At 54.9% G+C, this 26324-nt stretch overlaps 2 protein-coding genes across 2 annotated transcripts; one reads left to right on the top strand and one right to left on the bottom strand.

The window, feature by feature from the left end:
- The first annotated feature begins 1295 nt into the window (after positions 1–1295).
- BCL9L (B-cell CLL/lymphoma 9-like) lies at positions 1296–13440 on the top strand. Its single transcript, XM_008577890.1, has 7 exons — positions 1296–1675; positions 2329–2448; positions 6123–6333; positions 6474–6558; positions 6669–8958; positions 9416–9697; positions 10117–13440. The coding sequence occupies exons 1-7, from the start codon at positions 1375–1377 to the stop codon at positions 11208–11210; spliced, it is 4383 nt and encodes a 1460-aa protein (XP_008576112.1). The 5' UTR covers positions 1296–1374; the 3' UTR covers positions 11211–13440.
- A 1516-nt stretch (positions 13441–14956) lies between these two features.
- CXCR5 (chemokine (C-X-C motif) receptor 5) lies at positions 14957–25632 on the bottom strand. The gene is made up of 2 exons (XM_008577889.1): positions 25588–25632; positions 14957–16024 (listed from the first exon to the last, which is right to left on the bottom strand). The coding sequence occupies exons 1-2, from the start codon at positions 25630–25632 to the stop codon at positions 14957–14959; spliced, it is 1113 nt and encodes a 370-aa protein (XP_008576111.1).
- Positions 25633–26324: the final 692 nt, after the last annotated feature.

Below are 26324 nucleotides of genomic sequence, written 5' to 3'. Positions count from 1 at the left end.
CCATGAGGATCCTGGCTAACAAGACAAGGTGTGTGGGTGTCGTGGAGGGTGGGACGTGTGTCTGTGTGTGTGTGTGCGTGTGTGTGTGTGTGTGTGTGTGTGTGTGTGTGTGTGTGTGTGTGGAGTGCGGGGAAGGGAAGGGATCCCGTGGTGACGGGGCCGAACTGTGCTGCTTGAAGAGTGAAGCCCCTTGGGCACCTGGCCCCAGGCAGGAGCCTCAGCCAACCTTAGTGCCTGGGCCCAAGGGGCAGAGGGGACTGGCAACCAGCTATGCCTGCCGCTTCTGGTTCCTTCTAGCTCTTCCCTCTGAAAATGGTTTGAGCAGACCACCGCCCACCCTACTGTGGGGTCCCCTGGCGCCCCTTGGCCTCAGTCTAGCTGGGGGTGGGAGCTGCAGTGAGGGGTGGTGCCCGCCCCCCTCCCCCTCTCCAGGAGAAGCCGGCAGACAGGGCCAGGCGGCAGCAGCAGGACAGCAGAGCTGAAATAAATCTGAGCTGGTGTGGAATGAGGGGGGATAAATATCCTCTCCCGTGATGTGATCTTTCCAGCGGCTATTAATAGGTCTCCGGGGAGGGGGAGGCGCTGGGGGGAGCGGGCTGGAGCTTAAAGGGCCCGCAGCCTAGGCTGCAGGAATCCTTGGCTTCACGCTGCACTCCCGTCTGCCTGACACACAGCGCCCCTCCCCCTTCCTCCTGCTCCTGCCTGCCTGCCTGCCAGCCCTGCCGGCCCACCCTTCAGGCCTTCCCCTCAGGCTCTGGGGAGCTGTCTGGACCAGTGGGCACCACTATCTGGTGTGCTTCCCCTCTCCCACCCACTTTCCGCTGGGGAATGGGGCTGGGGCATGAGCAGTGACCCCCAGGTCCTGTGGCCCTTCTCTGCTGGTGTTGGGACACATGGCAGTTGAGGTTTGGGACCTTGGAAGGAGTCTGAGGACAGCAAACCCTATAAGAGAGAGGATGCTGGTCAGGTGCTAGAGGAGAGGTGTTGCCACAGAAGCTTGCACTCTAACAGATGTTGGGGCTGGGGGTGGGCCGATTCTGCTAACTCAAGGCCCTAGTGTACATTTGAATTGGGGGGTGAAGGAGGTTGCCCCATCTCCACTCCCCAAGGAGGACAAGGACATCAGCAATCATCTGAGGGGCAATGGAGGGAGGTAGGGAGTAGCTGGTGGTCTTAGATGCCACTAAGCCTCCCCCACCATTAGGTGAGGCAAGATGGGACAATTAAAATCCAGGCATGCATAGCCCCTAGCAAGATTAACTTTTCACATCTCTCCTACCTTCTCCCAGGTTACCCCACCCCAGGAGGAGAGAAGCTCCAGGGAGCCCGCCGCTGTCCCCCCGCGGCCACTGCCCCCCTGCCCCCGCCAAGCCAATGCACCCAGAAAATAAATTGACCAATCATGGCAAGACGGGGAGTGGCGGGGCACAATCCCAGCACCAGAATGTGAACCAAGGACCCACCTGCAACCTGGGCTCCAAGGGCGTGGGGGCGGGGAATCATGGGGCCAAGGCCAGCCAGATCTCACCTAGCAACTCAAGTCTGAAGAACCCCCAGGCAGGGGTGCCCCCTTTCAGCTCGCTCAAAGGCAAGGTGAAGAGGGAACGGAGCGTGTCTGTGGACTCTGGAGAGCAGCGAGAGGCTGGGACTCCATCCCTGGATTCAGAGGCCAAAGGTACCCCATTTTCTGATCCCAAGACCCTAGCATACTCCACAGCCCAAGGCCAAAACTTGCTGGGAGACCATCTCTCTGCCCTCCTTGCTTAATACTCATCCCCTACTTCTCTCCAGCATTTATGCATGGGCACCTTTCTCTTACCCCATCACACCCACCAACCATGTCATTCTGGATTAGGGTCGACCAGGGTGCCACCCATGGAGGGGCCACACAGAGTGATGGGGCTTCTGGTCTCACTTCCCTTCTGTTTTCCCACCAGAGCCCAGAGGGGGAGTGGGAGCTGCTCGGGGGGTGAGGAGCAGACCCATACACCTCCCAGGAGTCTCCTGGTGTCACTGGGGTCTGGAAGAGTAGCAGCAGCTTCCCCCTCCCTCCCCCAGCCTTAATTAGAACCAGTTGTGGTTGGGGATTATGCTGTACTTGGTGTTGGGGGTGTGGGGAGGGGAGACAGGCAGCCAGGGCTGTAGAGAGAAATCAGAAACAAATGGTGTGGTGGGGGCCAAGGGCTGGCAGAGTGCCCCCCATCGCCTGGGCAGTGCCCTCTGTGGTGTGGCATCTTGGAGAATGGGGTTGGGAGGGACATTGGGTGTGGGAGGACAGGTCCTCTGGACACTCTCTTACCCCTGCCTGCCTCCATCCTGCCTGGGCAGAGGTGGCGCCTCGGAGTAAGCGGCGTTGTGTGCTGGAACGGAAGCAGCCATACAGCGGGGATGAATGGTGCTCCGGACCCGACAGCGAGGAGGATGACAAGCCCATTGGGGCCACCCACAGTGAGTGCCCATTGATGCCAGGATGCCGTGGCCTGTGGTGCCCCTGGGGGATGACTGCCCTGAGGGATCCTCCCTCTTACCTAGGACTTTAGAGGACTGAGACTGGGCACAAAGTAGAAAGGGCCAGGTGTCCAGGCTCCTTTTCTCCTCTCCTACTTCTCATATTGTGTCCCTCCCTGCACTGTGACAGCCAAGCCCCTGCCTTGTACATGTTCAATGGCCCCCTCTCCCTAGGGACCTGAAGTGGGGTGAGGTTCACTCAGGTGAACTCTAGATTGGTGGCCCGTATGCTGGGGACAGCACCAGCACCTTTACCTATGAAATTCTTGGCCTATGCTGCCACCTACTGGTCAGTGGAGGGAGGGCCGTGAAGGTACAGTCTCCCTGGGAGCCGGACAGTTGGCTCTGCTGCACAAAGCCGTGTTAAGCCTGGGTGTGAGCTGACACTTGGCTGTGTCTCTGGCGCCCTTCCCTAACCTCTGATTGACTCCTGGCAAGTGCTCAGGGTGTGTCACCAGAACAAGGAGTGAATGCCCCCTCCTCTCATAGGTCTTCCATCAGTGATGGGGGAGAACCAGATAAAATCCCTGCCTTTGGGAAACCCAAACACATTTATTTGATTTTTTCCTTCAAAGCTTTCATCTGTTTGTGGGGAGAGACAACCTAATGCAGAAGAAACTAGTCAGAGAATGTTCAATTGTGAACTTCTCAAAATCAGGGACCATAGAAAGAAGAAAGGAAAAAGTATGTTGGCTACTTTGTTTTTTGGTTTTGTTTTGTTTTGTTCTTTAAATGTTTTAAATTTTTACTTTCACTACTTTGTTTTATTTAATACTTATGCCAGCCCTGTGAGATAGGTGTTATTATAGTTCCTATTGCAGAGGAGGAGACAGCCAGCACAGTTGGGGAATGAGCGTCCCGTGTCTGTGGAGGTGGTGCAGGGGTCAAACACTAAAGCCTCTACAGCTGGCTGGGACTTCAAAGGCCATCCGGTCCCAGGTCTCCTCCCCCTCCCCATGGGACTGACTGGTGGTCCATGAGCCTCTGGCTGAACCCTTCAGTGACAGAACCCCTCACTGCCTCCTGGGACAGGTGCCTCCGCTACCTCCAATGTATTCCTGTAACATTCAACTACACCTTTGTAGAAACTTTGGAAGACACAGAGAAATACAAAGAAGAAATTGCTAACATCCTATACCCAAGGCAACCACTGTGACTATTTTAGTCGTACTGCCATTAGATTGTTGAAGAGTTCTTAATGGAGGAGCAGTATAACGTAGACGTTGATGGCATGGGCTCTGCCATCAGACTGCCTTCGTTTACATCCCAGGTCCTCTACTTGTTATTTGTGTAAATTTGGGAAAGGGCCTTGATTTCCTCCTTTATAAAAATAATATTTACGGGCCGGTCCATGGCTCACTCGGGAGAGTGCGGTGCTGATAACACCAAGGCCCCGGGTTCGGATCCCACATAGGGATGGCCGGTTGGCTCACTGGCTGAGCGTGGTGCTGACAACACCAAGTCAAGGGTTAAGATCCCCTTACCGGTCATCTTTAAAAAAAAATAAATAAATAAAAATAATATTTACTTCATAGGGCTGGTATGAGGAGTAAATGAGTTGATACAGGATTGAACCCTGGACTTTGGTGTTATCTGTACCACGCTCTAACCAAAGGAGCTAACCAGCCAGCCCAGAATAGTGCTAGCTTTTTTTTTTTTTTTTTTTTTTTTAAAGATGACCGGTAAGGGGATCTTAACCCTTGACTTGGTGTTGTCAGCACCACGCTCAGCCAGTGAGCTAACCGGCCATCCCTATATAGGGATCCAAACCCGTGGTCTTGGTGTTATCAGCACCACACTCTCCCGAGTGAGCCACGGGCCAGCCCAGAATAGTGCTACTTTTTATTGTTATCATTGTACTAGAAAGTTCCTTATTGAAATATGCACTGCCTCCCTCCCCATAGCTTGTACTCAGGAGAGTGGTTGTGTGTTCTGAGCATAACAGTCCCTCCTTATATGTGGGGGATATGTTCCAAGACCCCCAGCAGATGCCTGAAATTGTGGGTAGTACCAAATCGTATATACTGTGTTTTTTACTATAAATACATACCTATGATAAAGCTAAATTTATAAATTATGCAGAATAAGAGATTAACAATAACCAATAATAAAATAGAACAAATATAAATAAGCTTATTTATGAATTTAAGTAAAACAATTGAAAAATTATTAATTGTTTATTTCTGGAACTTTCCATTTAATTTTTTTGGACCACAGCTGACTTTGGGTAACTGTAACTGTGCAAAGCAAAACTGCGATAAAGGGGACTGCTGTCTACCCTCTCTCCCCAGGGCAGCCCTCACACACTGAGCTCGGCTCTCAAGTCCCCTGCAAACTTCTGCTCTGCTGTTCTATGTAAAATTGGAGAGACAGAGTCCAGAGCAGGGCTGTTATGGAGTGGGTCTGTCCGAGGAGGTCTATCCAAGGGGGAGTGCAAGGCGAGGGCTGTGGCAAGGTGGCTGCTGGTCTGGTGCGGGAAGGCAGCTTCAGGCGCTTTTTCTTCTGTTAAGTGAGAGTGCTGTTACCCACCGTCTGCAGGCCACGCACTTTGACTTGTTTTTCTTGGCACGGAAAGGGTCCACCCACTCACCTAGACCCATTGGCAACCAATTGTGGATCTTTTCTAGGCTAAAGACTTAGAGTCAAGTTAGTGACCATGGAACAAAATTTCTCTTGGTGCTGAGAGTGGCTGGTCTATGCTGGGTGTGTTCCCAGTGTATCAGCCTTTTCTGTTTTTCAAGTGGATTTTTTACTTTATGACATAGTTTAGAACTCACCGTTAAAATTATATTTCTTTGGGCCGGCCCGGTGGCGCACTGGATAGTGCGCCGCTTGGGAAGTGCGGCGGCGCTCCCGTCCGAGGGTTCGGATCCCACATACAGACCGGCTCCTGCTCACTGGCTGAGCGAGGCGTGGGAGCAACACCGAGGCTTGCGATCCCGTTGCCGGTCCCCGGTCCGGTACGGGGGCAACACTGAGGGTTGCGATCCGTTGCCGGACACGGAAAAAAGACAAAAGACAAAAAAAAAATTATATTTCTTTGACCTGCGCCCTGTGCAGGGTGGGGGTTAGTGTTTCCATTTTATACATAAAGAAACTGAGGCTTAGTGGGATGAGGTGTCTCGTTCATAAAGCGCGCACGCACACAGTAGTGAGAGAGCTAAGAGCCGAGCTGAGAGCAGGGCTTTGAAGTCCCTGCCCCGGGTTCAATCCCCGGCTCTGCTGTAACTAGCTGAGTAACCTTGCGTGAGTTACTTCATCCCTTTGAGGCTCCTTTCCTCCTCTGTAAACTCTGTAAAGTGGAGTGTGTGACATGTTCCTCCCAGGGATGAAGGACTCACAGCTGTACATATCCAGTGGGATGCCAGGCACGTGGGGGTCTGCTGGTAAGGGCCACATTTTCTCTCTTCCTCCTCTCCACGTGGCCAATACTCTTGCCATCCTGGGTAAAGAGTGGTCTAGGACATGTATGTAGAAGCCAGATTGGTGACAACATGAGAAATGTACAACAGATGACCCCACTCTGGGCAGTGAACACCCTGGGGCACATGCCAGCTGGGTCCCTTCCTGCGTCAAGGCGCTTACCCCCTTCCCTCTCCTCTCTCCTTGTGCAGATTGTAATGTAGCAGACCCAGCCATGGCGGCCCCACAGCTGGGTCCTGGCCAAACTGCCCAACTGCCCCTCAGCGAGAGCAGCACACCAGGCCCCCCGCATGGCCCCCCGCCAGGCCTTCGGCCCGATGCCCCTGGGGGTGGGGGCGGGGGTGTCCCCGGAAAGCCTCCCTCCCAGTTCGTGTATGTCTTCACCACCCATCTGGCAAACACGTAAGTGCCTCTGTCTACCCAGCACCCCTCAGCCTGGGGTCCTGAGGGAGTGGGTGCAGGGGGGCAGGATGAGGTGGTCAGGGTGGGGGCTCCTTCCTGCCCACCTCTCTGAGCTGTCTGCACCTGACCCTCTGATGCAGGGCTGCGGAGGCAGTGCTGCAGGGCCGAGCAGACTCCATCCTCACCTACCACCAGCAGAACGTGCCCCGAGCCAAGCTGGACCAGGTGAGTGGTGTTGTGCTGGCATCCGTGCAGGCCCAGGCGTGGTGCCTCTGTGAGTAGCGGATTGGGCGGGATGTCTCCTTACCTGTCTCACACTGTGTTTGTCCTTGCAGGCTCCCAAAGTGCCACCTACCCCTGAACCGCTACCCCTCAGCGCGCCATCAGCAGGCACCCCACAGTCCCAGCCACCTCCACTGCCGCCGCCGCCACCTCCCGCCCCTGGCAGTGCCCCGCCTGCTTTGCCCCCAGAGGGTCCTCCTGAGGACACCAATCAGGACCTGGCCCCCAACTCGGTGGGAGGTGCCAGCACAGGCGGTGGAACTGGGGGCACCCACCCTAACACCCCAACAGCTGCCACCGCCAGCAACCCTCTGCCTCCTGGAGGAGACCCTAGCAGTGCCCCTGGCTCTGCCCTGCTGGGGGAGCCTACCCCAACAGGAAATGGGCAGCGCAGCCTGGTGGGCTCGGAAGGCCTGTCCAAAGAGCAGCTGGAGCATCGAGAGCGTTCCCTTCAGACACTGCGGGACATAGAGCGGCTACTGCTCCGCAGTGGGGAGACCGAACCCTTCCTCAAAGGCCCCCCAGGAGGAGCAGGTGAGGGGGGCCCACCAGCACAAGCCCCTCCTGCCCCCCAGCAACCCTCCACGGCCCCTCCCAGCGGGCTGAAGAAGTATGAGGAGCCCTTACAGTCCATGATTTCGCAGACACAGAGCCTAGGGGGCCCCCCACTGGAGCACGAAGTGCCTGGGCACCCTGCGGGAGGGGACATGGGACAACAGATGAACATGATGATGCAGAGGCTGGGCCAGGATAGCCTGACACCTGAGCAGGTGGCCTGGCGCAAGCTGCAGGAGGAGTACTATGAGGAGAAACGGCGGAAGGAGGAGCAGATCGGGCTGCACGGGGGCCGCCCGCTGCAGGACATGATGGGCATGGGGGGCATGATGGTGCGGGGGCCCCCCCCTCCCTACCACAGCAAGCCTGGGGATCAATGGCCACCTGGAATGGGTGCACAGCTGCGGGGGCCCATGGATGTCCAAGATCCCATGCAACTCCGGGGTGGACCTCCCTTCCCCGGTCCCCGTTTCCCAGGCAACCAGATGCAACGCATGCCTGGGTTTGGGAGCATCCAGAGTATGCCCATGGAGGTGCCCATGAATGCCATGCAGAGGCCTGTGAGGCCAGGCATGGGCTGGACCGAAGACTTGCCTCCTATGGGGGGACCCAGCAATTTTGCCCAGAATACAGTGCCCTACCCAGGTGGGCAGGGTGAAGCGGAGCGATTCATGACCCCTCGGGTCCGTGAGGAGCTGTTGCGGCACCAGTTGCTGGAGAAGCGGTCGATGGGCATGCAGCGCCCGCTGGGCATGGCAGGCAGCAGCATGGGGCAGAGCATGGAAATGGAGCGGATGATACAGGCACACCGGCAGATGGATCCTGCCATGTTCCCCGGGCAGATGGCCGGTGGTGAGGGCCTGGCAGGCACACCCATGGGCATGGAGTTTGGTGGAGGCCGGGGCCTCTTGAGTCCCCCCATGGGGCAGTCTGGGCTGAGGGAGGTGGACCCACCCATGGGGCCAGGCAACCTCAACATGAACATGAATGTGAACATGAACATGAACATGAACCTGAATGTGCAGATGACCCCGCAGCAGCAGATGCTGATGTCACAGAAGATGCGGGGCCCTGGGGACATGTTGGGGCCCCAGGGCCTCAGTCCTGAGGAGATGGCCCGGGTTCGGGCCCAGAACAGCAGTAGCATGATGGGCGGCCCACAGAAGATGCTTATGCCTTCACAGTTTTCCAACCAGGGCCAGCAGGGATTCTCTGGGGGCCAGGGACCCTACCAAGCCATGTCCCAGGATATGGGCAATACCCAAGACATGTTCAGCCCTGACCAGAGCTCAATGCCCATGGGGAATGTGGGCACTACTCGGCTCAGCCACATGCCTCTGACCCCTGCGTCCAATCCTTCTGGAACCGTGCATTCAGCCCCAAACCGGGGGCTGGGCAGACGGCCTTCAGACCTCACCATCAGTATTAATCAGATGGGCTCGCCGGGCATGGGGCACCTGAAGTCGCCCACGCTTAGCCAGGTGCACTCACCCCTGGTCACCTCGCCCTCTGCCAACCTCAAGTCACCCCAGACTCCCTCACAGATGGTGCCCTTGCCTTCTGCCAACCCGCCAGGACCTCTTAAGTCGCCCCAGGTCCTCAGCTCCTCTCTCAGTGTCCGTTCGCCCACTGGCTCCCCCAGCAGGCTGAAGTCTCCCTCCATGGCGGTGCCTTCTCCAGGCTGGGTCGCCTCACCCAAGACAGCCATGCCCAGCCCCGGGGTGTCCCAGAATAAGCAGCCGCCTCTCAACATGAACTCTTCCTCCACCCTTGGCAACATGGAACAGGGTGAGTCAGGTGGGCAGGCAAGTGGGCAGTGGATCCCAATATTGGGAGTCTCTGAGGTGGTCTCATGCTGGGGCAGGACAGTGGGTTATAAAAGACATCTGCACTAGGGGCCCAGAGGCAGGTGGCTCTGCTTGCAGGGCAGATGGTAGCAGCTACGTTGGGCTTTCTCAGGGAGTACTGTGCTCATCTCCCAGGCATTTTGAAGGGTCCTGCTTGGGACTTGGGATCTTCCAATTGCCTGGGTCCCTGAGACTGCAAGAATCCCTTGAAGACTGGTGGACTGTGGTGATAACGGGGGTGGGGGGGTGGACTATGTTCAGGGGGATGTGGGTGTACCTGCAGGAGTCTGATGGAGATGTGAGGAGTTGATTCTTCCAAACCCCCCAGTGTAAGCAGCCAAATTCCTCTTCCCCTCCCAGTCACCCCCTGCTGTCTTTCTGTCTCCCCACTTCTGTAGGTGCCCTCCCGCCTAGTGGTCCCCGGAGCAGCTCCTCGGCGCCTCCCACCAACCCTCCCAGCGGCCTCATGAACCCCAGCCTACCATTCACCTCCTCCCCAGACCCCACGCCTTCCCAGAACCCCCTGTCACTGATGATGTCCCAGATGTCCAAGTACGCCATGCCCAGCTCCACCCCGCTCTACCACAATGCCATCAAGACCATCGCCACCTCAGATGATGAGCTGCTGCCCGACCGGCCCCTGCTACCCCCACCACCACCACCGCAGGGCTCCGGGCCAGGTTCGAGGACAGGCAGGGGTCCCAGGGAGGACAGCCGATGTGGGCACTGGGAATGGGGAGAGTGGGCAGGGCCAGGGATTGCCCTGTGGTTGTGCTGGCTATTCTGTGCTTCTACAGGGCCCTGGGTGTGGGAGCGTGAGGTCCCTGGGTGCTGTTCCCACTCACTGAAGCCATTTAGTGAAACCCAGCCGTAGTCTTTCCAATACCCAGTGATGTGCTCATGACAAACTGGGCCAGAACTTGATCTCTTGGTTTTTAACTTAAATGCCTCCAGTCCCTTCCCTTGCAGCCAGAGAAGGCTAGTGGTGGAATCTCCCACCCCTGGCACCACCTCGCTGGTGAGTGGGGAAGAACTGGATTCTGCACCCTCCCCCAGCTGGGTGTGCAGTTCCTGACCCCCTTGTTCTTTTTCCCCACAGGGATCAGCAACAACCAGCCCAACCAGATGCACCTAAACTCAGCTGCTGCCCAGAGCCCCATGGGCATGAACCTGCCAGGCCAGCAGCCCCTGTCCCATGAGCCCCCACCTACCATGTTGCCCTCCCCAACCCCTCTGGGCTCCAACATTCCACTGCACCCCAATGCGCAGGGGACAGGAGGGCCCCCTCAAAACTCAATGATAATGGCTCCAGGGGGCACAGACTCCCTGAATGCCCCCTGCGGCCCTGTGCCCAGCTCCTCCCAGATGATGCCCTTCCCCCCTCGGCTGCAGCAGCCCCATGGTGCCATGGCCCCCACAGGGGGTGGGGGCGGGGGGCCTGGCTTGCAGCAGCACTACCCTTCGGGCATGCCTCTGCCCCCAGAGGACCTGCCCAGCCAGCCACCAGGCCCCATGCCCCCCCAGCAGCACCTGATGGGCAAAAGCTTGGCTGGGCGCATGGGCGACGCATACCCAGCAGGCGTGCTCCCTGGGGTGGCTTCAGTGCTGAATGACCCCGAGCTGAGCGAGGTGATCCGGCCCACCCCAACGGGGATCCCTGAGTTCGACCTGTCAAGGATCATCCCCTCTGAGAAGCCAAGCAGCACCCTCCAGTACTTCCCCAAGAGCGAGAACCAGCCCCCCAAGGCCCAACCCCCCAATCTGCATCTCATGAACCTGCAGAACATGATGGCAGAGCAGACCCCATCTCGGCCCCCCAACCTCCCAGGCCAGCAGGGCGTCCAGCGGGGGCTCAACATGTCCATGTGCCACCCCGGACAGATGTCCTTGCTGGGCAGGACAGGTGTGCCCCCACAACAGGGCATGGTACCCCATGGCCTGCACCAGGGGGTCATGTCCCCTCCACAAGGCCTCATGACCCAGCAGAATTTCATGCTGATGAAGCAACGGGGCGTGGGGGGCGAGGTCTACAGCCAGCCCCCGCACATGCTCTCCCCACAGGGCTCCCTCATGGGCCCCCCGCCCCAGCAGAACATCATGGTGTCCCACCCCCTGCGGCAGCGCAGCGTGTCTCTGGACAGCCAGATGGGCTACCTCCCGGCGCCGGGCAGCATGGCCAACCTGCCCTTCTAGCTGTCTACTGGGGGCTGCAGCTGGGCAATACTACAGATGTTGCAAATATGATAACCTTTAAAAAGTTCCTTCCCTCCAGTGCTGGGATGGCCTGGGTCAAGGGGTGGGGTAGAGGGGTGGGAGGGGGCTTGTGTGGGGAATGGCATTTGTGGAAACCAGATGTGCTGGCAGCTTAGGGGGAAGTGGCAGAGTGGGGTGGGGATTTTGGATTGGGGTTTGTCCCATTTTGGCCACCAGGACTGACCCTCCCCCACTCCTCACAGTTCCTATGGAGCCTCTATTTTCCCTCTTTCTCTGCACTCCTCTCCCCCCCGCAGTTCAGCTATGTTTTTGGAGTCCTGTATCTTTGGAGGAGAGAGGAAGGAGAGGAGAGGTCTCCCCTCTGTACCCCTTTCTGCTGCTGTCTCCTCATCTCTTGGTCACTCGAGCTCCACTTTTCCTCCTCTTGGTTTCTCTGGTCCCACATGTTCTTCCTTCTGTCTTTTCCTTCCTCATTTTCTCTCCCTGCTGATATGGCTTGACCGCCCTCTCCCCCCCCCCCCTGCAGGCGGCTGGCCAGGTGGGCAGGTGCCAGCCGTAGCTGTAAATAGAGCGCTGCGCTTTTGTGCCGGTTTGTGCGTGTGCTGTATTTCTGTGTTTTGATAGAAGTCACACAAAAAAAAGGATAAAAGAAACCCTTCCCCTTTCAAATGATTGCCCCCTCCATTCCCCTGGACCCAAGGACCTGCAGTGTCTCTGGGTCCATAAAGGACACCATTCCTGTCCCCTCCCCAAATGGCAAAATGACATAGATGCCCCCCACCTAAACTGAGCTCAGACCACCTAGGTTTCCACCTGGTGAGCCCCAGCAGGGCTGAGACCCCCAGGGCGGCAGCCTGTCTGCTGCTGAGTGATTCAGGGAGAACATGCGAGCACATGTGTGCGTGTTTGCCCACACCGGTGACACGGGGCCCTGGCTTCCTGCTGATGTCTAGGTGTCCCCTGCTGCTACATCTTAGCCAGAACTTGAAGTCCTCCATCCCCAGTCTGGGATGAAGGAAAGGAGGAAGAGGCAGTGGCTGAGTGCCCCCCTTGAGTGGAGCGATGGAAGGGGTCGCTGCAGTAATCCTGGGCCAGGTCACCTCCAAAGGCTGCCACCTACTTACCAAAGAGAGAAGGAATGGAGTTTGGCCGAATCAGGCTGCCTCCTACTCCAGCCTCCAGCCCCTGAGGATGGAATTGGGAGAGTGCTGGAGAGCCTCAAGCATCCCGCCACTTCCTCTCTGCCGCCCACTCACTGGCAAGGTCCCTCTGCCCAGCTCTCAGGGCAATGTGCCAGCTCTGTCTGTGCCCACCCAGGCACAGCCACTGCCTCCCCCTCAGCCCCCTGCTCTTCCCAGAAGAGCTCCCCACCCACCTCTGGTTAGAGCTGAAGCCATACACGACTGGGTGTTTTGCCCTCCTTGGCCCCAGGAGTAAAAAACTTCTCCTTTTCTAACTTCCTTTCCTGCCTTGTGAGGTGGCGGGGCAGTTCCCTGGCCAAGGCCTTTTGCGCCCCGCCTCCAGGGCCAAGGGCCATTCTAGACAGGATGTCTTCTACCAGGGCCCTGTCCTAGCCTTCCTGACCCACAGGGCCTGGCCTCACATGGCAGCTGTAACACAAAGGGAATTCGTCCCCACCTTCCAGTCTGGTGCTGTCCTCAGTCCACTGCCAGCCAGGTCAAGCGCTTCCTTCCTCTGGGGCTGGCTGAAGGCTCCTGCCCCCCCCACCCAGCACCTTCCAGGGGCCTGGTCGGGGCCTCTGTGTTTGGGGGGCCACCTGCCCTCCATCCTGCCAGGCACTTTGCCAGCCCTGCCTCTACCTGGGCCCTGTGCCCACGAGCCCCCCACCCTGTCCCAAGACTCCCCAAACTGTCTGACTCTGTGTTTCCTGCCCTGAGGAGAGAGGGGTCAGACTGCAAAGGGCCCAGTGCTCTCCCCAGCTCCTCCCACTTCCGCCACTTGCTTTCCAAGGTGAACTCCACAGGCCAGCCTACTATTTCCCTCCATCCATGGCCATACCCCCAGCCATTTTGTACCATTATATAAATATATATATAAATATAAATATATAAATACAATATGTGAAGACATCTTCTTGGTTTTTATTTTGAAACAATTTTTAGGCTTGTTCCGGGGGTCTCTGTGCTGCCTGTACTGTATTGACCTGTTTTATAGGTGCCTTTTTATTAAAAAGAAAATTCAAAATCCAGCCTCTTGCCTTTTTGCTTCCGTGTCTGGCTCCTCCACTGCCCAGCTTGCGATTGGTGCTGAGAGAAAAAAGGGGGACCCCAGATCTTCCTCAGTGTTGCACTGTAAAGATGCCGTCCCCTGGGCCGCAGCTGATTACACCAGTGGGGACCCCCCTGGGAGCTTGACTGATTGGCTTGCATGGGACAGGGTGACCCAGATGCCCCCTCAGCAAGTGCAGGGGTCTCTGACTCCCACCCCAGATTGGAGTCTGGGAGGATGGGGGGGAGCACCCAGAACTGCTGACGAAGTGAGCAAGGAGCGTGGAGCAGCTTCCCCTGGTCCCACCTGAGTAGTACGCTCTCAGGGGCAGGGCATGGCCTCCTGGGGCCTGGGGACTTCCCTGCCCACCCAGGTCTGCTTCTCACACTGCCCTCCCTAAGGCGATTCTGGTTGAGAGGGCTCCTGGGACCTCTTTCAGTCTGTCTTTCTCCTCAGGGGGTCTCCATCTCCATTGACTCGCTCTGCTGTGGCCAGGACCCCTCTGCTGCTCTGGAGTCTCCACTGGCCCTGTAGCTTGTAGGAAGTGGGACAGGGAGAGGAAGAGTCTGCCTCCTTCTCCCTCAGTGCCCAGAACCCACCAGGCACCTGGACCCTACCACCCTGGCCCACCCTGGGAGCTCCCCGCCCACTTCCATCTCTATCCTGGGCAGAGAAGAGAGCTGGGTTTGATTTATATGTGTCCCTCTTTGGGGTTGGGGACAAGAGTCTTTTCTTTCCTCGGGTGGGCTTCTCTCTTGCTGGCTCAGCCTTAGCCCATCTGTAGGATGTTGTCTGGCTTCCGAGGGCACCTAGAGTCTGCCCTCGGTCTGCAGACCTCCCAGGACCTGGTGGTGTGGGCTGACCCAGTGCTGATTTGGTCAGAGCCAGGGGCAGCTACCTGAACTAGATCAGCCTGAGCTTCCTTCTTAGTCAAGATAGCTGCAGGGTTGGGGGCCTGGTAGAATGTCTGTGTTTTTAGGGACTGAGATGTGTTAAGGCCACACTCTGCTGCCAGCTGGCCTTTTCTCGGCCTTAACCTCCCCTCCTCCCCTGCTGTTCACCTTCTCCTGGCGTCATTCGGCAGGTGGGATAGGAGGAGTGGTGGGCAGCTGCAGAGGCCGGTGGCCCTTAAGATGATAGAGCATTCTGGGAGAGGATTGACTTTCCCTAAGGGCAAGGGCAGAAGGAAAAGTGGTTTCCTGAGCTTTGGGTGGTTAGGATGAGAGAGGGTATGTGGAATCCTCTCAGCCCAAGGTGATGCGTATGGCTATCATCCTTTGCTTTGCCTTGGGGCTGCTTTTCCCTCACTGGGTTCCAGCCTAGCCCTAGGGCAGGCAGGAGAGCTGGCAGGATGTCCTAGAAAGAAGGGTTGGTTTACCCAGCTGCCCATATCCGGACACTGGCCAAGGTGAGCTCTTAAGATCCCAGCCCCTGTTGGGAGGTTCCAGCATCACTGGATGCCCCAAGGAAAGCAGAAACTAAGGGGGCACTGGGACCTAAAAGGTGGTGAGGGAGGTGGCATTCTCTGACTCAGACAGGCTGCTCTTGCGCCAACTAGGGAAGAGCTGACACAGGGAGGCAGGGCCGGCACAGCCCAGCTTGGTCAGAAGCCGAGACAGGTCACTGCGGAACTTCACGCCGGCAAAAGTGTAGAGCATGGGATTGAGGCAGCAGTGAGCCAGGCCCAGGAACTCACTCACGGTGATGGCCATGGGGAGATAGCCGTTCAGTTCGCAGCTGTTGTCCACAGTCTTCAATCTCGCCAGGGTGTCTAGGAAGATGACGATGTGGTAGGGTGACCAGCAGAGAAAGAAGATGCTTGTCACCAGGATGGCCACCCGGACTGCCTTCTGTCGCTGGGGGCGCCGCTGGGCCTGGCACAGCCTGTGTACCACCCCCACGTAGCACCAGCCCATCACCAGCATTGGCAGCAGGAATCCCCCAATGTGGTAGAGGAAGCGGGAGATGAACCAGGCATTGGCTTCCGCTTGGTTTTCTTGGGAGAAGGTGCAGCGTGGCAGGGAGTCATTGTGATGGGGTTGGCTGACCTTGGCAAAGAGAATCTCTGGCAAAGCGAAGAGGAAGCCCGCAAGCCAGATGGTGGCACAAGTAATATGGATGGAGAGGAGGCGGCGGTGGCGGTAGGCGTGGACTGCATGGACGATGGCCAGGTAGCGGTCCACAGCAATGCAGGCCAGGAGCAGGCTGCTGCAGTAGAAGTTGATCTTGTGCAAAACGATGACAGTTTTGCAGAGGAAGATGCCCAGGACCCAGCCCACAGAGCCCTCAGCCACAGCAAAGGGCAGGATGAAGACCAGGAGGAGGTCGGCCACAGCCAGGTGGAACAGGAAGGTCTCAGTGGAGCTGCGCGTCTGCCGGTGCCGCTCCAGGATCACCAGCACCAGGATGTTGCCCATCAGACCCAGGAGGAAGATGAAGGTGTAGGCCACAGGCATGAACACAGCCTTGAAGGAGGTCAGTAGAGGCCCCTCAACTGTGGAGCAGATGTGACTGTCTATCCCGGAGGTGTCTGTGCTTTCCGTGTAGTTGGGGAATTCCTTGTACTGCAAGGGCAAAGAGACAGGAGGGTGAGGAACTGAGGACCATACAGTTTCTTTCCTGTCTGGGGGAACACGAGCTCCCTGGGAGATTCTTCCTATGCCTCTGGGCTAATGGCTGTTATCCCTGCACTCCCCATGCAGCCTGCAGACCAAATTCCAATTTTCCTTAGTGTGTCCTTGAACAAATTACTTTCTCTTTTCCAACTTCAGTTTTTCCTCTGTAAAAGGGACTAATTCCTGACAGGGCAGTGATGAAGATGAAGGGACATACGTGGTGTGGACATGCTTCACAGGGCTGTGCCCCTTGTAAGTTATCTTGTGTTTGTGTTCTCAGGTATGGAAGGCTGCAGGCTCGGACGCTGGAATCAGGACTTCAATTTTGAGACTGGATCTGGTCGGGACAAGGAGCCATATGTTCCAATTCTGTTTTTTCTGTTTTTGTTTTTTCCATATGTTCTAATTCTGAACAGAGCAGTGGGCACCAAAACCTGGGATCCCGCTGGGGATGGGGGATGTTGATGTGGCCTGTGGGCTTCCTCTTGATTTGTCCCCTGTTACTACTGTCTTCATTTTCCCTGAAATTGTACAGCTAGCCTCCCATCTGGGTTAATCTGCAAAAGCTCGTTTATGTAATATTACTGCTACTTTGCAGATGTCTTGCTAAAGCCCAGGTTTGTTTGAACCTACGTTTGTCTCCCTCCAGAGCCAGTATTTCCACCACTAAGCAGCGCCGCCTGGGCTTCCATGTAAAGGCTGCAATGCTCCCTCTGCCTCCCGTCACTAGTAAACTCCCCACAGCAAGGAGCACAGCAGAGAGCCCAGAGGCAGAGGCAGAAGGAAGTGAGGGAGACACAGGGAGACCAGGCACCAGGGAGGGCAGAGCCAGTTCCAAGTGAGGGGGCGTGTCTGCTATGTCTCCGGAAGTTCCCTCCTCCTCCTCCGCTCCCCATCACCCCCCCATCACCCCAGCACTCAGGTTGTTTACCCGGCTAACCGCAAAGGAAGACATGGTGCCTGTTTTCACACCTTTCACTCACAGCTGTCCCCTGCACCTGTTCCTCCTCACTTCCCAGCTCTGTTCTTCCCACCCCTCCCCTCATCACCCCCTCCCCACAGCAATTCAAAACCAATTATAACCAACCCATGTGGGCTCAAAATGGCAACTCTATAAAGTCCCGGGGAGGCAGAGGATGGGAGGGGGTGCTCTGTCCCCCAGGTTCTGGGTGGTCTCATGCTGACCCCTCTTCAGGAGAGCAAGGGCTCCCCTCAAGCAGGGGATGGTTGCACTTGCTACCACAGGGCTTTCTTGCCACCCAGGGGCTTCAGATGTGGGTCACACACTCACTCCCAGTGGTGGGTAGACCCATTCCCCAACTCGGGTCTTTTCTTCTGATCCCTGGGGCAGGTGGGTCTGTGAGAAGGGGGGTGGGAGGATGCATTGGCACAATGGCAGAGACCCCTGCTCCCCGCCAGCGTCCCTCCACCATCGCCTCAGCCCAGCCCTCCTTCACCCTAATGCTCAGCACTACTGTTTCTCCATGGGTCCCATTCCCACCAATTTCTCCATGCCTGTCCACCTCCTGCAAAGAGGACAGGGTAAGTTTTCTAACACACAAATCCCATCACGGGTAAGTTTTCTAACACACAAATCCCATCACATCAGTGTGCTGTTTAAAGTCCTTTACTGGTTCCCCATCACCTATGAGCAGTGGTTATCTTTTCATTTTGTCTTTAGCTTTTTTTTTTTTTTTTTCCAATTTCACATTTAATAGCAAAGCCAACTATAAGAAAAAGTCATGTTTGTGATATCATTTGCCAATAGAAGGTTGGAGTAATCCAGATTGAGGGCGTTCACACCACAGAATACCATGCAGTGCTCGAAAAGAAATGAGGTTCATCGGCAAGTCTTCGTAGGGAAAGATGTTTGACACACATTGCTAAATTTCAGAACCAATTGCAGGACCTCCCATACAGCGTGACTCCATGGACTTTCTCTTAAGAGTGCTCAGGACCGTGTGTGTGTATCACAGGATTTCCCTGGGGTGTGGTGGGGGTGTGTTAGGAGCTCCAGGCTCCTGTCCTTGCCTTTAAACCAGAGGTCTCTAGTTTGGACTGGTGTGGTGTTTCACAGATAAGCTTTTGCTTAAGAAAATGTTTCTACTTTCATTTGAAAACCACAAACCTGTAGGATGAAGTCTAAACTCCCCAACAGGGTCTTTAAATTTCTCCAAAATGTATATTCCTCTGATCTTTCAAACCTTATCTTCTACATTATTGCTTTAAGCCACCCCTAACCTACCCCCAACACTCTGACACATTCCTGTCCCCAAACCTTTGCTCAAACTCTTCCTTTTGCCTGGCAGGCTGTTCTTCCCAACTTCACATATCTAATTCCTACCCCTCCTTCAAGGCCCAACTCAATCCCACCTTCCTACAGCCTTCCCAGCTCCTTCCACTAGGAGTTACACATACGTGTGCATTTATTACCACACCCAGGGCTGAGATGTCCATTTAGTCACTAGATGGCGAGCTCCTGGAGACAGGCCTTCTGTGTCCCTCTCACAAGGCCATGCATTACACGTGACTGACATGCAGCAGATGTGTGCTGAGCAGCTCTGAAAGCAGCTTCTCAGAGAAGGCCAAGAGCCTTTATATCCTGGGACTTCAGGCAAGTCCCTCTCTGTGCCTCAGTGGGGACGCAGACATTCCTCTGTATCCACAATTCCTGCCTCCTCCCACTACCCTTGACAGCCTGGAACCTATCTTGGGTTCTCTCTCCCTGTTGGGAGCTATTTCCAATACTGTCATTGAACACAACCTTTTGACTCATACTGGAATTCAGCAGGAGTTCAAGGGGAAACACAGAGCATGAGAGGTCTCAGGCAGCGTGAAGCAATTCAGGCAAAGAGAGGAGAGAGGCAGGCCCAGGGCAGTCAACAGGGCTAGACTCCACCTACCCTAGCAGTGGTTGGAGCCTGGCTGCCCACTGCCGAGTGAAGGACGCAGGCCCAGCCAGCCTGTCTGGCCCAGAAGGCCTTCATGAGACCCACTCAAGATCGTGCCCTCCAGGCTGATTGGTTTATCGCTCCTTTAAAGTCAACGCAGTGGGGGCTGGCCCGTGGCTCACTCGGGAGAGTGTGGTGCTGATAACACCAAGGCCCCGGGTTCGGATCCCATATAGGGATGGCCAGTTTGCTCACTGGCTGAGCGTGGTGCTCACAACACCAAGTCAAGGGTTAAGATCCCCTTACAGGTCATCTTTTAAAAAAAATAAAATAAAATAAAAAAAATAATAAAGTCAACGCAGTGGGACATCTCCCCTGGGCTCCCTCATCTCCTGAAAACCCAGGTTCAGAGGAGTGTTGGGAGGGGTCTGTCTCTTCCTGCTTGCCGAGAGGTATTTGTCTGGCAAAGTGCTCAGGCAGAGAGGGAAGATGGGAGGAGGCTGATCTGAGGGGTGCTGGCAGTCGGCAGTACATCTCAGCAGGAGGTGTCAAACAGACGTTTTAGGGGCTTGGGAGTGGCACGTGTTAAAGCCACTTCCCACACACAGGGCTCCTGGCACCACCCACTTTGCCCCAATTATGGACAGAGGTAATAAAGCAAGGGTGGCTCTGGCCTGGTGGAAGTTGAGGAATTCAGGAAGCTGAATACCGCGGGCCCTGTGGTGTCCAAGGGAACCCTCCATGCCTCAGGCCCAGAGGGACCTCAGTGGGGGCAATTTGGATGAGTGACTCATTCTTTGACATCAAAAACTCCAGAAACCCAAGGCCTTCATGCACACAAATGCTCTGAATGCACCCTGTATAGACACAGACACGTGCCCAGATGGGACCACACCAGCATGTGGCATAGGCAGGCACCCAGCAGAAAACAGTCTATACACAGGCTAGGGACCCATGCCCCAAAGAAGGCAAGAAGGCATGATGAGCAGAGTGAGGCGGAGTGTGGCAGATCAGGAACTTAGTTAGAAAATAGCTGTGAGCATGGGGGTGGGAGTAGGACCCGGAAAAGTGTCCTGGTGTTGAGTGGGGAGGAGGGAGGATGGGATGAAGAGATGCAAAGCGCTGGGCCATGGTGGGATCCCCAAATGTTATTCTTCTCCTCCCCTTCACTGTAGGACCCAGGCCCCTCCCTGGATAATTGAGATCTCCAAGCCCCATGTGACTCTTCCAGATAATGAGAGGCTGCCTCGCTGCCCTGCATCAGCCAGCCCAGCGTGAAGCTCCGCTAGCATTTGCTGACTGATTCTACATCAGCAGGCATTGCGGGGGGCGGGGGGGGGCGGTCTGGGGCATTTCTCGGGGATCTATCCTGGATCCTCTCTTCTTCAGTACTCTCAGCCCTGCCTTGAGCGAGGACATGGCTGGGGGACACTTTCAGACAATGCAGAGTTCTCCATAAACTAGAGTCACAGGCCCAAACTAATCAGATGGAATCACATGGGGAAAAATATAGAGACCTGGACTCCAGTTTATTTATTTTATTTTTATTTTTTTAAAAAGATGACCGGCAAGGGGATCTTAACCCTTGACTTGGTGTCGTCAGCACCACACTCTTCCAAGTGAGCTAACCGGCCATCCCTATATGGGATCCGAACCTGTGGCCTTGGTGTTATCAGCATTACGCTCTCCCAAGTGAGCCATGAGCTGGCCCTTGGACTCCAGTTTAAAACATTAACTGTCCAGGGACAAGTTTGGGAAGACCTGGTAACAACAGTTAGTGAGAAAAAGACTCAGGAGTTTGTTGACTGGTAGCTTAAGATGAATCATCAGGGGTGACGTGGCTGCCACAGGACTACGGTTACTTTAGGTGAACAGAAACCTGCAGGTGGGCAGCTAACACCAACCCAGTTTGGTTGGTCTGGACAAATGTGAACACTTTGCTGAGGGGGTTGGAAAAGCCTGCCCTGGGAGGAAGTTTTCAGGTATTAGAGGTGTAGAGTTTAGGGAAGAGAAGGCTTGAGTCCATGTGAGTGATCTCAAGGATTGGAAAGAACCCCATGGGCAAGAAGGCAGGAATGAACCATGGTGTGAGCTTCCAGGGGTCAGACAAGAGGAATGGGCACAAGTGGAGGGGGTGGTGTGTCAGTCAAAGGAGAGGTAAGTTTCTCATAGGCAGTGGGACGGGGTCCTCGGGAGGGAGAGGAATGTTTAAGCCCTAGTGCGTGGGAAGAGATTCCTGCCCTGGGAAGAAGGAGGCTGGACCTTGCCTTCAAATGCCCTCCCCTTCACATCTCCCAGATGCTCTGATTCTCTGTCACACCCTGCTGGGGGCTGGTTCTCAGCATGATCTGCCTCCAGCTCAGCACCTAGGACCCTTTGCTTCTCTAGCCTATCTTGCAGCCAGTGAATTCCCCAGCCTGACCTTGCTTCTCAGCCCCAAGGAATGGGCAGAACTGCCTGCCGAGTGCCTGGCTCACCCAGGCCAAACCCCAGGACTCCACGGCCTGAGTCATGCGAGAAGTGTCTGCACACAGATGCTGGTCATCGCTCTGGCCATGGGGAACTCACAGGCTCCATCTCCTTTTATGTCCCAGTGTGGATATTCCTGGCCAGGAGTCAGGAGCTGAGACTGGGGCTAGCCAGGGCAGCTCTCATTCCAGCCTTCAATGTCTTGAGCGGTGTGAGGGTCTGGAGGAATGAGATTGGGCCACACGGTGAGGGTGTAGGTCTATACCTCTTATCCCACTCTTCCTTCAGAAAGCCCACACTCCCTAAGGACCATCTGAGACTCTGGCTCACTTTTTGCCACACCTCTCTCTCCCCACCCCCACCCTTCAGGAACAAACCTGCCAGACTCCTCTTCCATTTCTCCCCAAGGTTTTGGTCATTCAGAGCATAGCACTACTCTGGATGTGGCTCTGGGCTGAGACTTTAATCTACCTTACCTCTGCACTGAGTCTTTAGGTTTAAAGGAGCCCCACTTGCCCCCCAATACTTATTTGCACTTTGGAGACAGAATCACACAGTCCAAGGCACAAGTAGACATGTACAGCAGCCTCTTGTAACCATCTCCTGGATTAGTGCTGATTTAAAATATTTCGCTCCATCATTCCTGAACCAATACTCACTTGTGTCCTGATTCTCAGTTCCAAACACTTGGCCAGTTGTTTTTTTTTTTTTTTTTTGGCTGGTTGTAAGGGGATCTAAACCCTTCACTTTGGTGTAATAACACCACACTCTAACCAGCTAAGCTAATCAGCTAGACATACACGGCTACTTTTTTTTTTTTTTTTAAAGATGACCAGTAAGGGGATCTTAACCCTTGACTTGGTGTAGTCAGCACCATGCTCACCCAGTGAGCAAACCGGCCATCCCTATATGGGATCCGAACCCGTGGCCTTGGTGTTATCAGCACCACACTCTCCTGAGTGAGCCACAGGGCAGCCCCACATGGCTACTTTTATGCTATTCTGCCAGAGGAGTGGGATCAGCCACAGCCTGTGTCCCCAGGGAAGGCAAGAGTTCCTATGGGGACTCTGCAGTCTGTGTGCCTGAACCTAGACTTGCCCCAATGCCAACCCCTCCCCAGGCTGGCCTCGGGCATCTCCCTCATTTCTGACCCCTCTAACCATTCCCCAGTTGGGGCTTCCTCCACTGGGGTTCCTCTGGGGCTTTTGACCTGGTTGGGGGGAAGGATCATTCCCTCCCCCAAGGTAAAGCCCAGAAACAGCCTGAGCTGGTTTTGGTTCCTCTTCTTCACACCTTCTTGGTGAAGTGAGGTGGTACATGTGGACGGGCTCCATAGCCTGTGATGCTCTGGTTTGTGATGATCATCAGCAGGGAGGGGTCAGGGGAAGGCAGGCCCTGGAGCTTGGACCAGCTTTGCCTTGCTTTATAGTAGCTTCCCCTCTTGGCTGGTGCAAAGGGTGGGGCTGGAGTTGTAGTTTACGACCAGCCTCTGTAGGTGCCCCAGCCCAGGCCCTGTTCTGTTGGGAGGAGGCTCTCAAATCAAGATTCCTGTAGGAGTGCCTACATCTGCCTTCCCAGTAGGGCATGGGTCCCCAGCATGACCACCCCAGGGACTTGGCTCTTTCTTGTTCCTGGCTCTTAGCCATCTAGATTTTTTCTGTTTGGACCCTCCATTCATGAGAATTAGCAGCCCTCCTTAAGAAAATGGATGTTTTAAGGGGCGAGAGTAGATCTGAGAGTTCAAAGGAGGAAGGGAATACAGGATGATCAACACTTGGCTGATGGCCAAGAGCCCCTAGTCCTTAACCCAGCACTGGAGTGTAGCACCCAGTGTTCTAGAAAAGTAAGCCAATACTTGGCTTGGATAAGGAGGAAGCAAAGGAGAAGAAGAGGAAGCAAAAGGAACAGAAGGAGCCAGGCTAACTCTAGAGAGAAATGGTGAACTAAGACCTTTCATGCGTCACAAGCCAATAAACACATGTTGGGAAGCTACTACATGCAAGACGCTGCTGCCTGCTCTGTCATCCCAGGGACTCTGTGCAGACTGTGAGGCAGTCTGCCAATGCTGCTCGTGGCCCTGCAGGGAGTGGGTGGGCGTGGAGAGAGACTCTTTCTGAGGGCAACAGCCCAGAGAGAGGAGATGTAGGATGGACGTGAAGGCAGGACGGGGCACTGGCTGCAGGTCGAAGAAGAACTCCAGAGCCCAGATGGCCCCAGGACTCCTGGGCTCCTTGCTAGACCCTGACTGAAGGGTTCGGGAACAATTGGATGCCTGGCGGAGGACCGCTCATTTCAGGTGTAACACGAAGCAAGTCACAAGATCTCTCTCCCTGGGGTGCAGATTTTCTTAATGATATGGGACATGTTGTCCTCCTGCTGTCCTCCTGCCCCATGCCTCCACCTCTCTCTGGTAGGTCATGAAGTGAGGTGAGGCATGCAGTTAGGGGAAACTCTTGAGGTTTCTCAGAAGCCAAGACCGGCCAGGTCTCCAGGTGGTTACTAAGATATCCAACTGGGTCAGGGTTTGTGGTCAGCTTGAAGCTGCAGACAGAGGAGGACACCCAGTAACCTAATCAGGTGAGGCCAGTGGCTGGGAGCATGTTGCCTTGTCAGGGCAGTGGCTTTTTAGTCTGATTTGGGGTATTGCACAGACTCGGGGATTGGATTCAGGGCCAGCTTCATGGAGGTGCCACCTGTGCTGTTGTACAGAGCTTGCACTCAGAAGGACCCCATGCCTGGTTTAGTGCTTTGCGGTTGACATTTTGAAAATCTTAATATTTTCCAGCAAGCAGCATTGCATTTTCATTTTGCATTGGGTCCCACAAATTTATGCAGCTGGCCCTGATGAGATGGATGGTCTGGCTCTGATTTTAACTAAGGATTGGATCTGAGAGGCTAGACTTTGGGTAATTAGCCCTTCGTCTTACCTTTTCCCCATGTTCTACTTTACCTCCAAGCTTTGGGATCTGGGCAAGTGAGAGGTAGGCTTCTCCAAGCAAGTCTGGCAACACAGTTGGTGGAGTTATGAAACAGACTCCAGCGGAGATGAAAGGAGTCGGACAACATTTCAGGATGAGTTTAGGTCAGAAGAGCTAGTAGAAGCCAGGGTTTGGATCCTTCATGTTCTAGCCCAAAATGCAGCTCAGAGAAAAGTCCTTTCCCCAGAGAGAAAAAAGACCATGAAGAAGTTTCCAAGAAACCCTTACAACCATCCTCTGCTGCCTGCACACAGGGACGCTCTGGCTGAATTGCTCCCCACACACATCTTTTGGGAGCCCAATGACAACCAAGTCAATGGAACCACTATGCTTCACTGGAGAGATTTGGGTGGGTGTCAGAGCGTGGTGCTGGGGACCATTTTCTTAGCTCACCCAAGAAACCTTTTCAAGAATACCTTACTCTAGAGATTCCAGTCCTTTGAGGGAGGCCATAACATGTTCTAAGACATTTCTAGGATTAACACAGAGTTCTTTCACCAGCTTAGCACCCCATGCTCTGCAAATCAGGCCTCCTGGGATCCTCTCCCTTGCTACCATCTGGCCTCACACTTCCTTAATTTAGCACGTAATCATTGTCCAGCGGCTTCTAGTGAGTGATTCTTTTCTTCTTGGCTACACCTTAAGTTTAGGGCAAAGATCAGGTCCCCAACTTCTCCATCCAACACAGAATGGAGTGCCCTGATGATATAATCATATAGCAAGAGATGAACAACTATACATTGATGGATCCATTAGCAATGCCAGCCTCCTGACATTAAGAAAACCTCCAAAGTGCTTTCCTGTCTAATCCCTTATTCCAGCCCTGAGAAATCAGGAGAGCATCCCCCTAATGAAGAAGGAGAGGCAAAGTATCATGTTCCCAGTCACATAGCAAGTCAGAGGAGGAACCCCTGTCTTCCAACTCCCTCAAAAGGATGTCTGTTAATGACAAGAGCTCTACTTAATGACTTCCTCCATGGAATGGAAAATAAAATCTTAAAAAGCAGGAGTGGATGAGCCTGTCAAGATTCTACAGATCCACCATGAAGGGGTGGGGCTCAGGAGGAAGGTAGATCTCCCAAGCTGTTCCCTTTCCCTTGGATCCTGGCACACACAGGATAATTACAATTCCGAACAGGACCTGGTTGGCGGGGAGCTACCTGTGCCTACTCACCAGTTCCTCCATGAATTCCATGTCCAGGGTTAAGGGGTAGTTCATGGCTGCAGCTGTGAGTTGCCGGGCTGGTCACTGTCTGATGCTGAGAGGCTCTCCGCTCGGTGCCTATAGAGAGGTGGCAGCCGTCAGCTGCAAATTTAAACAAATGAGCTACGCACTGTCTCCTGGGGCTGCGTAGGGCCCACTGCCTGCTTCTCAACTCATCCTTTTTTTTTTTCCACTGGGTCTTTTCTATTTTTTTTTTTTTTTTTAAGAAAAAGGGAAAATCCCCCAGAGCATCGGTGCTAGTCAAGCATTTCAGCTTCTTTCCTGGCAACAGTCGTCTCAATTGGGGCCTGTGACTAGTTTGAAGGCTGCCCCTCACTCCTCCTCCCTACACCCCTGATAAGGGACTCACACTTGTAGTAAAATCACCACGCAAGTCAGCAGGCTGCTGAGGGAAACTCCAGATAGAAAGGGAAGAGGAGAAGAGCACTTCCAGCGACCTCTCCTCAAAGCTACCTCCAAACCTTCAACTTTCTCACCACTAGGGTAACCAGCCATCCCAGTTTGCCCAGGACTGAAAGTCCCTTGTTTTGGGAAACCCCTCAATCCTGGGTAAACCAAGGCACTTGGTTGACCTACTTGCCATCATTATTTTGCCCAGGCAGGGGCAAAACCCTTTCCCTTTCCAGCTCAAGTTCAGAAGAGATAGGTTAGAATTTTAAAACATTACCGGAAGACAAAAATGAAAT

Source organism: Galeopterus variegatus, unplaced genomic scaffold, assembly GCF_000696425.1.
Source record: "Galeopterus variegatus unplaced genomic scaffold, G_variegatus-3.0.2 Scaffold1598, whole genome shotgun sequence".
NCBI lineage: Eukaryota > Metazoa > Chordata > Mammalia > Dermoptera > Cynocephalidae > Galeopterus > Galeopterus variegatus.
Note: the sequence above shows the minus strand (reverse complement) of the source record. Positions and strands in the feature narration are given on the sequence as shown.